We start from the raw sequence: 13,276 nt of genomic DNA, 5'->3' as shown, positions 1-13,276 counted from the left end.
AATAAACCCCAAATGTTTTAGGGTCAGTGCAGCCTTAACTGAGTATCTGAATAACAGGCTACAACAGATTTGTGTAGAAAATTCCATATACAGCCTCAGGGGTCAGGGAGCAGAGGGATCAGGTCAGGCTGGTGCTGTATGTCCGGTTCACAGGGAGGAAAATGGTTTAAATTACCACAAAGGGACTTTTGGACTGCGACTTGTGAAAATGTGTAGCAGAGCATTGACAGGTCTCTACGGGCAAGTTGGACAGATTCTTTCCTTTTTGTGGTATTTTATTAAGCTTTCTGGCACTTGAGATGATAACGTCTGATGATTTGGTGGTATCTGCCTAGTGAAAAGGCTCAGAAAAAAACTGTCATCTCTGATGATTTTCTCCTTTTTTTCATTCGCTGCTTTTGGGTGAAAGTTTCATGAGCTTTTTCCGCTTGCAGCAAGACAGGCTAATGTGGAGGGACGCGCACTCCTGTTGCTTATAAGCAGCACATTAAATAAAAACTGAGATACAGCAAGAACTTAGTGCAGCATCCTGGTGAGTGGAGTTTGTTAGCTGATTGGAGACTGAGAGAAAAATGCTTAAACAATAGATTTGAGAGTCTCTTCCTTTTTTTTTAATGAAAATATTTTAAGAGAAAAGTGAGGATAAATAGAAATGGAGAGATGTGTTGTATTCCTCTGGGGTATAGCAGTGGACAGATCTGCCTTCAGTTCAGAGAACAGAACAGGTTGGTATTAAGATTTCATTTCATGTAGATGATAATCCAAGCACTATTTCTGAAGAAGAGCTTTTAAAAAAACACAAATCCTGCTCAACCAGATTCTGAAATACAGTTGATTATAGCATGGACTGGAAACACTGAATAAAACAAAAAAAATACAAAACTATTTTAAATCATTTAGATAAATGATATTTCTTTTTGCTAAATCCAACATTTGCAGTTGTTAGGGTTTGTTTTTTTTTCCTGAGTGAACAAATCCAGATTTTTTTCACTTGGACATAGTTTTATTTTTAAACACGACTTCCAGAAATGCATGCATGTGGGATTGCAGTTGGGACCAGTGGAGAACTGTGGCACTCTGCCAGGCGCTCGCCCTGTCCCTGCAATATAGATGGCTTGCCAGCATTCTGGAGAAAAACAACCCCAAAACTTTAAACAAATTATGCTTAATGGAAATAAACTTTTTTTGCCCTCCTGTGCAATGATTTGGATAATGTGCTGGCTGTGTGTTTCTGGAGGACAGAGGAAGGGGGAAGGGGAGAGGAGGGCAGAGATGGAGCTCTGTGTGCCTGTAACCTGCTCTCCAGTGGATGCTCTGGGAAGCCTATTGGGGGGACTGTGACGTTTCTAAGCTTGGAGCGTTTTTTAGCTCCCCGCCAGTCTCTCTATTAGAAGGTGAGCAGGCTAGCTTCAGCCAGCTATGATAAGAGCATTTTTCTAGCGGTTTTCTTCCATATATGGATTTGTAAGACCTGGAAAGGCGTATGCCTTGTGTCTGGCCTTTTCTGTATAGAGCTGTGATGCTGTCTTCCACGTCAGTCATCTGAGTTTTGCTGGATTTTGGTGGTGACAATGCCATGAAACCAACACCTGGTTGTTTTGTTTGGTTGGTTTTTTTTTAATATAAAAAAAAGGGCAAGGACAGTAGGCTATAGCCTGCTCCACAGAAGAAACGGCACCATAGCCATATCTCTCTGTTTTTTCATGCTGGTGCTAATAAATCTTTTCTCTCACTTCTGTTGCTATGGTGTTAGTTCTGTGCAAAAACAAACCTTTGGGTGATCATGTCAAATGCAAAGATCGTTTGGAGAGAGAGATGCTGAAAGGGAAGGGAAGTAGGAGGGCTCAAATTCCAGCTGATGACAAACAATGAATCAGTGTTCGTCTCAGCAGAGGGCCATCAGAAATTTTGCACTGTACTTTCACTGACTTCTGCTTGGGTCTGATACTCCACTTGAAAAGGCTTCTTTTTTCACCTTCAAATCTTTTTTTTTCCTTCTTTTTATTCTACTTTTACTTTTTTTTTTCTTCTCGATATATAAAAGGAAGGTGGATCTCTTCCAAATTCCACACAGCCCAGGAATATTTGCTTTCCGCAGCATGGCCCAGAACACAGAGACCTTATTCTCGCAAACGGTTTGATCCTCCAATCCACAAAATACTGGATCAAATTTTGAAGGTTTGTGTGGTTGAAATGTACCTGCTGTCCTTGTTGAGCCAATTGAAGTGGTCGTTGAACTTCCTACCAGAGAAGCTGCCTCAGTGTGCTTTCATTCCTAGCATTGCTTTCCTGGTGAAGGGGAAGCAGACCACTGCTATGGTGGGGGGGTTCCTTTTTAACACTTGCTGATGTGCGAAGTAGGTGCGTTTGGTTTTATTCTCAAAATAAGCCAGTTGCTTTTAACTGGCACAACTGTTGTGAAGAAGTTATCTTGGCCAGGTGTCTTATGCTTCTGGAAAACACTGTGCTGAAAATGCCTGGATATGCCTTGAAGGCTGATTTCTATTCTTGGGTCAAGGCTGAAAGGGAGGACTGTTTTCTGAATGTTACTGTGCAGATTGAGCTGCAAGTGCAGGAAGAATGTAGAGGGGTAACCAATCTCAAATACTTACTTACTTCTCACTGTTTTTCAAACTGGAAGTCCTGAAAATGGATTAGTTCACATTTTTGTACCTTGGCAACTGGGAACTTTCTGACTTGGTTAAATGGACCCTTTGTTTTGCTGTTTCCTTCCAGATGTGATAGGCAGATGAAAAAACCTCAGGAAAAGCAGTGTGGTCATCTGAGATTTCCTTTAAGGGTATTAACTGATTTTTCTGGAACTTGATTGCAGATCATCTCCTTCCATGTCCTTAGCCAAGCTGCAGTTCACTTTGTTTTGCCTTAATTTTTCAGACACTTAACCCGTAGCCTTCATGCTGCACTACTTGTGGGAGTAAAACTGTAAGTGCCAGGACAGTCAGACCTTCTGTGGACTGCCTCACCCAGCCACAGCTTACTGATCACTGAGAATCCACATCAAGTCTGTCTTGTTTGTCTTTGCCATTGCATAATCTTTGCGTGTAGAGAGTCTGCTGCTCACCTGTGAACAGTGCCTCTGTTAGTCTCCTCAGAAAATAGATGCACAATACATTTTCCAGTTGTATTAGAATCTATGAAAGTACTTCAAAGATAGTACTAGATCCTCAACCTGTAACACTTAGTAGGAGCATATGGTAATAGGCAAGCAAAGGTGGTCTCTGTTGGGAAGAATTAGCAGTCTTTCGGTTTGCTTTTGTGCCATAGCTAACTTAGTTATTCTGCTCAAGTAAGCCTAGCCCAGATAAGACTGCCTACACAAGAAAAGCAATTCAGCTACGTGGATCAGTTAGATTAGCAAGTAGGAAATTATTATAAGGCTGCTAGATCTCTATTGTTTTAGTTTTATTGGTGCTTGAGCTCCAGCCATCCTGTCTTATCATTACCTTCCGTAAGGCACTTACCTCCCGAAAAGCAGGGCCATTTCTGTAGGGTGGGAAATTTTGTTAGGACAAAACTCAAGCTAATGAGACAGTGAAGAGCAGGCTTCTATTGAAACAGCATCAGCAGCCTCTTCTGCCCAGCCCTGCTTTCCCTCCTGTGCCCCCCACCCCTTTCTCTGCCAGAGTTGAATAAAAAGGGATAGCAGTAATGGAAAGGAGCATTCACGTAACTGTAAAATCAGATGCTAACTTTACTTTAGTGAGCACATATCTGTCTGTCATTTCAAAAATGTTCCCGGTTTGAAGTTTACAAGGTTAAGTTGCCACTGATGCAGTAGATCTCAAAATTGGTTGAAGAGCACTGCTTGATAATGTGACAGCTTTTGTCCTATGGGCAGCCCAGCGTATTGGCTAGAACATGAGCCAGTTCTGGTACTTATATAGTACAAATGTTCAAATCTGGTAAGTAGCTTCATGGGATCATTAAGTTTGGTAGAGACTTCAGGGGTCCGTAATACATCATCTTGATCAAAGCAAATTCAGCATTAAATTCAGACTAAGTTGCTTAGGGCTTTGTCCAGTCAGGTCTTGAAAACCTTGAAGGATGGAGATCCTACAGCCTCTGTGGGACTCTGCTGCAACCGGACTGTCCTCAGAGTGGAATTTTTTTCCTGATTTAGTTGGAATTTCCAGTTTTGATTTGTGTCCTGATAAATCTAAGCCCTGACAATGACATTGGCCCGTTCTCTTAGTACCCTTGCATGCATTCCATCAGGTCCAGTAGCCTTCTTTGCATTAAGATTTCCTCAAGAGAGCCCTAACTCAATCCTTTTCCAGTACAGGTGGTTCTTCTGCTCCTTGAACCTTGTCTTGGTACTGGGGACCAAGCCCTGTGACGCATCGCCAGCACTTTGATGCCTTCCCATGCTGTCTGGAGCAGAGTTTCTGCACACCCCACCCCAAATCTTTGTCCCATATCCAGCTAACTGCCAAAGTCTGCTAGTGGGAGTGTTCTGGGAGCTGCACTCCTCCTTACCAGCTAAAGAGCTGTCCCTGCAGCAGATGAATTTTCAAAGACCCTGAGTCACTTGCTTTTGTGTTACCTGTGTTACTGTCCTGGGTGCTGTTTTGTGCAATCCCAAAGGGTGAAGGGCACAGCAGGCGTTTCTTTTATTAGTGGTCATAATCTTTGTTGGCTCCTTCCTTCTGCATTTGTGCGTAAGTACTGAAAAGAGAGCTGAAGAGGGAAATGTTGGCTTAGGGTGGAGAAGCACAGGAAGGTGTTTGGATGAAGGGTGCTTGCCAATGACTTCACTGCTTCTTCATGGAATTAGATCTACACTGCTGAGAAATAAAAGTCTGAGTAAAGTTTTCTGATATTCAGTGAAATGCAAATTCTCAGGGATTTGGGTGACATACCAAAATAAAGTCAGCATGTAAATGCCTTCTCTGTGGCAGTAACACCTTGGATGGTGGCAGGGACTAAAACCTCAGATCCTCCATATACTAATAGAAGGTTTCTCTCTGGTTTCTTTAGCTTGACCTCACCAAACCCATTGAAGATCAGGGCCCTTTGGATGTGATCATACATAAACTGACAGATGTCATCCTTGAAGCAGACCAGAATGACAGCCAGTCACTGGAGCTGGTTCACAGGTTCCAGGTAAGTGGTTCTTTTCTAGTCCTTCTGCATTTCAAGCAGGAGGATGATCTTGGTGCAGCAAATTCAGTCTGTTTCCCATACAGTTGGTAAGGTTTGATGAAAAGAGCTCCCTGGCACGCTGCTGCCCTGCTACTGATAGCCCAGCAAAAATAGTTTTGTCAGTCTAAAACGGACTTGCACCTTTGGATAGTTTTTATGTTGTATTGGTAAGGTTAGTAAGAGCTGGTTCCCCATGAGGACAAATACTGTCCTGATGTCATTCCAAGAGCATGAGTGCTGTTCACAAAAGGTGTTTGCAGCGTCCTTTACATGCATCTCTCCACGACAGAAGGCACTAAATTAATTTGGCCCAGTTCTGTCTAGTCTTCCCAGTTCCTGGAATGATAATTTCTGTAACATCAAGGTTACTGTGAGTAACTCTGTCCTCTAGTGCTGAGAATCCTGTTTTATTAATTCTTTTTCCCCTCAACTTTACCTTGAAGGTCACAAATATGCAGGACATAGTGGTACAGAGAACTGTTTTCCCGAAGAATTCCTATCAGCAGTCTAAGTGCTGATGAAAATGATAAAGCAACACCATTATCATTTTAAAAGGTGTTGCTTCTGGTGGATATCTTTGATCAAAGGTATATTCTTTTCTTCTCTTTCAAAGAGAAACAAGATATTTTCAGAATTTTACGGGATATGCTTATGTCAGGTAGAAAAACAGCTCAGGCAAATTGTGCAGTCTTGACAACTTTGCTTTCTTGGGAAATGATGTTCTCTTTGCTATGCTTAATGGTCTACAACTAGTGATGCAGAAAATATTTTACTTAATGGAGTCAATATTCTCTTTGCTTTAGTTACAAAGCTTTTCTGCTTCCTCCCACCTGTGTATTACTCAAACACACACAGGAGATGAAAAGGTTTGACTTGTGGGTCTGGCCCTCTGGTACCAGTTGTCAGAATACTAGATGACTATTCATCACTAAGTAGTGCAGGGTCCACTTCCCACAGCACTGGAAACTTGTAGATGTCCAAAGAAGCTTATGGAGAGATGGACCTCGGGGGCTTTCTGCTCACAGTCTTTCCTTGTTTCAGATGTTAACTAGTTTGCCTTCACAATATACCCATCTTATCGATGGGAAAAACTGATGACCAAAGAGACAAAAGGGCACATGGGTTAAGTTGCTAGCAGCTGCTTAAGACTCATGAGATCCCTCATTCCCAGTTCTTATGTTGTTGCGTGCATTCCTGAAGGCCAGGCTTTATGAGGCACAGAGAGAGCAGCTCTGTGTAATCCTGTGGCACCTCCCTTGTCCCCTGGAGAGAATGCTAGTAGGGAACTTGTGCAAGCAGTTGTAGAACAACAGTTGGTATGTAGCAGTACAATTAATACCTAAAACACCTTTCTTTTATTCTTGAGCGAGAACTCTTCAATGGATATGGAATATTTTTAATAAGAACTCCAGCTAGTCAAGTTACTGTATTTAATAGCTTAAGGTCACAAGCTGATACTTTCTCAAGTATCAGGAGGTGAGGTTGAGAGGAAACAGTAGTAAGTACAGAGGATGCATTATCCTAAAGCTGCGTTTAACCACCGAGGTGAAGTTCAGTATGAAACAGGGTAGAGCACTTTGCAGCTAGAGCCTTAGCTTTGGCTGGGGACTTAGGGGGCTGTTCTTGTGTCTGTGTGACAGCTGCTGCACTGCTGGATGGTTCGAAGAGGGTAAAATGACCTGCTAAAGCTAAATCCTTACCCTGATAGATTTCTTAAAGTAATCATAATATGATACTTTGACATTATTCTGTATATCTTTGTTACTGTTTAAATAACTTAATCCATTATTTTTGTATAGGTTAAATATTGAAGCTTTGTTTTTAAAGATATTTACGTTAGAAAATCTCAGTGAAAATACGATTTTTATCTCATGAGTTTGTGGGATAGATTCTGAGAGTGGTGAGAGAGAAGCAGTATATATGGATATATTATCTGTATATAATTTTGGATATGTTATCCATATATAATTATGGATAAATATCAATTTATTCTTTAGTTCAGGGACTTGGTCTTTGTATCTTTTTTTGGATAGCACTTGGAAAAGAATAATATCACCTGAATAGAGATGCAGTGGCCTAAAAACAACAACAGAAACATCCCCTTATGGAAAAAATGAAAACCCAATCAAAACTGCAACTACAAACCAAAAACCTAACTCCCCTCACCCAAAGTCTCTCCTAAAATTCTACAGAGCTATGTAAGTTAAAACATACCACTGATAGCATCAAATACAGCAATATTTTTAATAACAGACTATTTGAAGTGAAATTACTGATTTAAACTTTTAGAAATGAAAAATAGTTAGTTTGCATGTAACAGTTAATACAGCGTAAAAATAAGAAATGTATGTGGGGATATTGTTTTCATTTTCTAAGCTTTTGTCAGAAAGAAGGTATTTGCTATAGTGCAGCTTGGATTTTTTTCAGAAAGTAAGATATAAGTGGAAGTTTCTAGAGATACACACATCAGAAAAGGCAGCAGACCCCTGATTTACACGGATATTCTTATTGGGACAATATTATAACCTTCACTAGTGCTGGCAAATCTCACTTGAGCTGCCGTGTTTCAGAGCAGCTGAGAAATAGTTGTATTCCAGTCACGCGCGTCATGTGTGGCACTGGGACCCCTCCGGCTGTACACCTTTCGGCAGCTGCCACCTATGAGCGTACGTGCCTCCTTGTTGTTCCTGTGTGGCTCACCTGCCAGGCTGTGCCCTTGATCAAAGTTTGGAGGCAGTGCATTGTGCTTCTATTTTACCGCAACTGCAGTTTTCCAAGATGTGATTGTCTGTGTCCTGCAGTGAATTTACTGAAACCTTCCCAGCTCTCACAGGCTGGTTGACTCTTCCTATGTTAAAACTGTGGAGCAACTTGTTGCAAACAGTTTTAAATCATAGCCTTAATGAAAGCTAAACAACCAAACTCATATTGCCCTAAAATCCTACTTTATGTGTTTGAGTATAGCCCTGTGTGCAAGTTCGACAATTCAGCCTTGCCTCTCCTCTCCATCCCATTAGAAATAATAAATCAAGAGAGTCACCATATTCAAGGTGATCCCCTGTTAAAGGAGGCTGCATAATAGCATCCCCGTGCTGTGTTGTTTCTTAGGACTGTGCTGCAGCTCTTGCTATCTTTGTTAATCTTGGAAATCACAGAGCTTTCTTTTTAGTGGCCTCTGAAGGAAACCAGTAAGAAGCCTTCCCTTAAGATTTGAGGCAAACAAATCTTACTGCTCTCTGTGTTTCCTGACCCAGCTCTTCTCTCCCATGCTGCCAAGCACGGGAGCTTAGTTCATCTGTGTTAACATCGCCCCCCCGTCTCCTGTGCCTGAGTTTTTTCTTGGCAGCATGGCCTTAATCTCATACAGCATATACAGTAATGGGTGAGCCATCGGGTCATTGATTTGGACTGGGGATATGCTTCTCATGACACGCTAACTAATTTGGAGAGGTGAGAACAGTCATTGATCCCAGGGAGTCATGGAGAGTACTGACAGAGGTACATGATACAGCATGTCAAATTCTTTCTGTAGGATTTGCATAGTGATAAATTGATTTAATACATGCATAGCACAAGAGCATTCAGTTACATTAGACATTTTTGCAGACCTGTTTGCTGCCTTCTAAGAATAATAGAGAACAAAAGGGGAAACAAGTTGGGCTGGAACAGGTTTGGGTTACAGTAGAGTGAAACAGAAATAGCTGTAATCCAGAGACTAGATAATAGAGTTGAAATTCAGTCTTCTGTCTGTTACCATTGCCCCTATTTTGTTGCTGTAGAACGCTTACATCTTTCTATGCCTCAGCTTACCACCACCCTTTCATAAATTAGTCTCTATTTCTTAATAATGGACTTCATAATTTTCCTGTAAATATCAGTATTCAAGCAAAAATAATACTGTGGTTCTTGTGAAGCTAATTTGCAGTAGGCTTATGGGAAGTTGAAACTTTTTTCTTTTGATAATACTGGAAATTTGGATTGTGTGTCAAGTGTTGTAGAAAGCAAAGGTATTGTTCTCACACCTGGGGCATATGCTGCATGTAGGTCAGCACACTTTAATTGTCGGTAGGTCTGTTAATCAATAAGCAAGTGTATCATTAGAAAACCTCTCTCTACAGTAACACATGCTCCATATATGTTTTTTCCAGAGCTCAAGTAATACAGACAGGTAGAAGTAAGGATAAGTTTCTGAGCAAGTCAGATGGAAAAGAAATAGTTCCCTGTCTCCTGACTTGATGGGTGAATATAGTTGAACTTGTTCAACTAACGGTATGAACTGTATAGGAAGGAAATAATTGGGCGAAAAGCGTCCTGTGGATACAGAGTATTGTCTTACACTAGTGTCGTCTGTGCAGAGGATGGTGGTGAATTCTACTCATGCTTTGAGGACTCCTCTACATTTTCATCTTCATTTCATGTCCCTGTTGATGGTGGTTTTAGTCTTTTGGAACATTCTGCCTAATTCCAATTTAGCATTGCTGTGTTCACAATGGCAAGCTTTGGCCAGCATACTCTAGAAATGCTGTTGCGGGGCTATGCTGAGAAACTTGCTTAATTCTTCTTGCGAAATGCTTGGATCCAGTTGGCTGGTGCCTTCAAGGCCTTCATTTTTAGGAATATTAAATTTAACCGCAAATGAAAATAATAAAAAAGCCAAGAATGTTAGAGGAGAACTTGATGTTCTTTATTCTCTCCCTGTCATTAGTTCTTGGTTGTAGAGTAAACACTGTTATTATCTCTCTATTCTTTTTGAGGATGCCATGTTCCTGCAAAGAAGTGCAGTGGAATGCCTAAGGAATTAGAAGGGGATCCTGGAATGTGGGTTCAGTCACATGGTTTTCCATAGTTTCATTATGTGATCTAGACCATCCTGTTTGCATCCCTAAGTTTTTGTTTTGCAAGCTGTAAGTTGAAGGAAATGGTATAAACTCCCTTTTGAGATTAATATCAGAAGCCCTTTAGGTCAACTCAGAACGGCTGTCGTAAGGACTTGGGGTTTGTTTGTTTGTTTCTGTTTGGAGCTCTGGTATGAATTTGTAGTAGCTATGATGACATCTGCTTTACAGACCAACTTACAATAGTCACACTGATGTCTGATGATCTGTCTTTACAGATAGTGTTCTTTAGCATAGTCCAGTGGATGACTTGTCCTCAATCATGTAGTTGAACTAGAATGCAGGTTTCCATTACTGGACTACACATATTTCTTACTGTGGGTAGGGAATTATAATCTCTCAGTATCTTCAAAACTCATTCATTAGAAAAAGATCCTCTTCCAGTGCCTTCCAAACTGGGAAAGGATCTTTTTCTAGTGAATGAGATAGAGGGCAGGGACCCCTGTGAGCAGGCTTCCGAATTATATCCTATCCCCAATAAACCAAGGCCTTGAGCTTCTGGTTCTGCACATGTGACTGAGTTGTGCCACATTGCTGGCATGTGGGAAACTTTCATTGCAGTAAAACATGGACCCAGGAAGCAGTGGAGCAGAGGAGAGGTCTGTCAGCATTGAATTACATGCCAAAGCGTGTTCAAAGGGTATATTCTCACATAATTTTGTATACAGGGCAGAAACTGGCAGGGAATTGCTGCCTGCCTCCATCTGTCCTGTATTATTTTTAAAATATTGAAAACTATTAGAAATGAAGAGCAGTATATTGCCTAGAAAAAATACATAGTAACGATCCATTTGTATAAAGTGTGTGGGGTGGGGTTGTTCTTTTTTTTTTTTTTTTTTTTTTTTTTAAAACTAAAATCAATAAGCAACTTAGAAAATATGAAGTGACCACCTTGCAAGAGAGCTGCTTGTGTATGTGTGATGTTGCATAAGCACTGTCATATTTCTGGCACCTGCACACAAGTGGAAATAGTGTGGTTCCCTTATTGTTCGTTAAATTGACCAAAAAAGTTCTGATGATCTTAACCAGACCAAACGGTGCAAAATTCATGATGCTAATTTTCCTGCTATTGAATGTAACAGCAAGGTGATACCTGGCACCAGGCTTACTGTTGGCTCCATAAAGCAGAGAGCAAGGAATCCTTGACCACAGGAGGAGGAGTGATCTGCCAGGCTACATTTATGACCTTTGTAAGAACAACTTCTTTTCAGAGCTGTATTGTAGAGACCTTGACCATCTCATCTGCAAGAGCCGAAGAAGAGATTGGCTTCATATCTACATGAGTCTGTGTGCCTGTTCTCTGGAGTCTTGTGATGAACCATTATATGGTCTGGTGGAGAGTGCTAATAGACTAGGAAGCTTCTTAGTATGCCCTTTTTCTCTTGCTGTTCAATGACTGTTCTCAGTTGCGTGGTAAAAATAATCATTACAGGAGACTCTGAAAACAGCAAGGAGGAGTTGCCTGTTGCCAGTGGGCATTTTAGCTGCAGAAGACCTTTAGGGCTGAGCTTTCTGAAGTCTTTGTGCTAGTTGGATGTGGTCTGGACTGCAGTTTCTCAGGAGAGTATTGGTGGGTGCAAACTGTTCTCTACTGCGTTGAAGATCAGTGATGAATGCCTAGTGATCCATTCAAAATGATGGCTTAAGTGATGGAAAATCAATAGGGTTATTAATTTGCCTTTCAGAGCTTTTTCTGAACAAGTTCTCTTTGCATTAGCCTTCTTAAGATCAGAAGCAGGTTTTATTCCTAGGCTTCTGCTATCAGGTTGGTGAAAATTTGAAGTGTTTCCTCCCCCTGCTGCTCTCCAGCTGTTGATTCTCCCACTCTGAAGTTGTCCAGGAGGGCTCTTCTATTCTTGATTCAGAAGCTTCCTTAGAAGGGTTTGGGACTGGGAGGAGAGAAAATTAGGGAGATATTTTGGAAGGGAAGGAGTTAGGGCACTGCTCTTGCTTAGGAGGGGAGCAGTGCGTTGTTCTTGCTTTCTTCAGAAGTCTCAGCTGTGAGAAGGTGATTCGGGTACATACGCAAGGAGATTATGCCAGTGGATTTTTAATGCTACTTTTTTTTTTTTTTTTTTTAAGATACTAGCCCATTCTGTTCCTGTTTTTCAGCTTTATACTCTGAAAATACTTACACATTTCAAATTTCTTTTCATGTGCTCTGCTGAGAAGAGGTAAGTGAAAAGTCAAAGGAAACTATCAAATCTTAGTATTTTTTTCTTACTGGGGGGACAGAGTGAGACACAAAGTTGAAATGGTCTATTTGCACCTGAATTCACAGGCCAGTACCTGTGTTTTTCCCATTTGAAAAATAATCCTGTCTTACATTTGTTGGAAGAGCCTCATAAGCAGGCAAAATTAACGAAAAGTGTGTCATTCAAGTGCTAACTGGTAGGATAGCTTCCTGTGAGTAGGTATGTGAAAAATGAAGCAGTGGTGGACTTTTGAAGGCAGAACAGGAAAGCTGAGTACTCAGAAAGTTGCTTTGAGATGTACAGTGAATAGAAATGTAACCGAGAAGATCTGTCCTCACTTCCCCTTGCTGTCCCCCTCATCCCTCCCAACAACTGCAGGAATCTCTTTTAGATTTAGAGACAAATAATTTTGAGATGATGTTTGTTCAAGATCCAACTTGCCTACACCTTTGCTTTTAGAAGCAAGTGTCCATGAAAAGAGACCATCACAGCCCAAGACATCAAAAAGGAACTTTTAAGTCTGAATTTGATGCAGACTCTTTAGACAAGCTTGTGTCTGTCTTTACATCTGTTTCCCCCTTGGAAAATGTTGGTCTGTTGTTATAAGCGGTCACCTTCATGTTTCTGTACGTCTGAAAACACAAATCCAAACGCTGTTATTGTTTTGTTTGCTAACATTTTTTTAATATGGAACTTTTGTTTAATATTAGACAAAAGATTATAGGAGTTTTATTACTTAGTAATAAAATCAAGTCAATGAGTCAGTGAGTCTCTCATGATCTAATGACTTAATATTTGCAGTAGATACTGTTATCAACTTTCTGTTAAAATATTAAAAAAAATTAAAATCATGAGCTACCTTTGTGGGTAAAATGACAAACAACAACTCTATTCGCATCTATACACAGACTTCTCAAGAAAAGCTTTTTTAAAAATATCTGGGTTATATCCAGAGGTATTTAATAGGGAGCATGAAATACTTGGTCTCTCTTTGATTTCAAATTTCATTGCTGGCCTTCTGCC

At 40.7% G+C, this 13,276-nt stretch overlaps 1 protein-coding gene across 1 annotated transcript in view; it reads left to right on the top strand.

Moving 5' to 3' along the window:
- Window positions 1-13,276, top strand: part of ITPK1 (inositol-tetrakisphosphate 1-kinase) — a 147,728-nt gene that overhangs the window by 71,807 nt on the left and 62,645 nt on the right. The window contains exon 4 of the mRNA XM_068399256.1: window positions 4,999-5,124. Within this exon, the coding sequence (XP_068255357.1) occupies window positions 4,999-5,124 (126 nt within the window). The remainder of the gene's footprint in view (window positions 1-4,998; window positions 5,125-13,276) is intronic.

The sequence above is a fragment of the Nyctibius grandis genome, chromosome 4, assembly GCF_013368605.1.
Source record: "Nyctibius grandis isolate bNycGra1 chromosome 4, bNycGra1.pri, whole genome shotgun sequence".
In the NCBI taxonomy this organism is placed as follows: Eukaryota; Metazoa; Chordata; class Aves; order Nyctibiiformes; family Nyctibiidae; genus Nyctibius; species Nyctibius grandis.
Note: the sequence above shows the minus strand (reverse complement) of the source record. Positions and strands in the feature narration are given on the sequence as shown.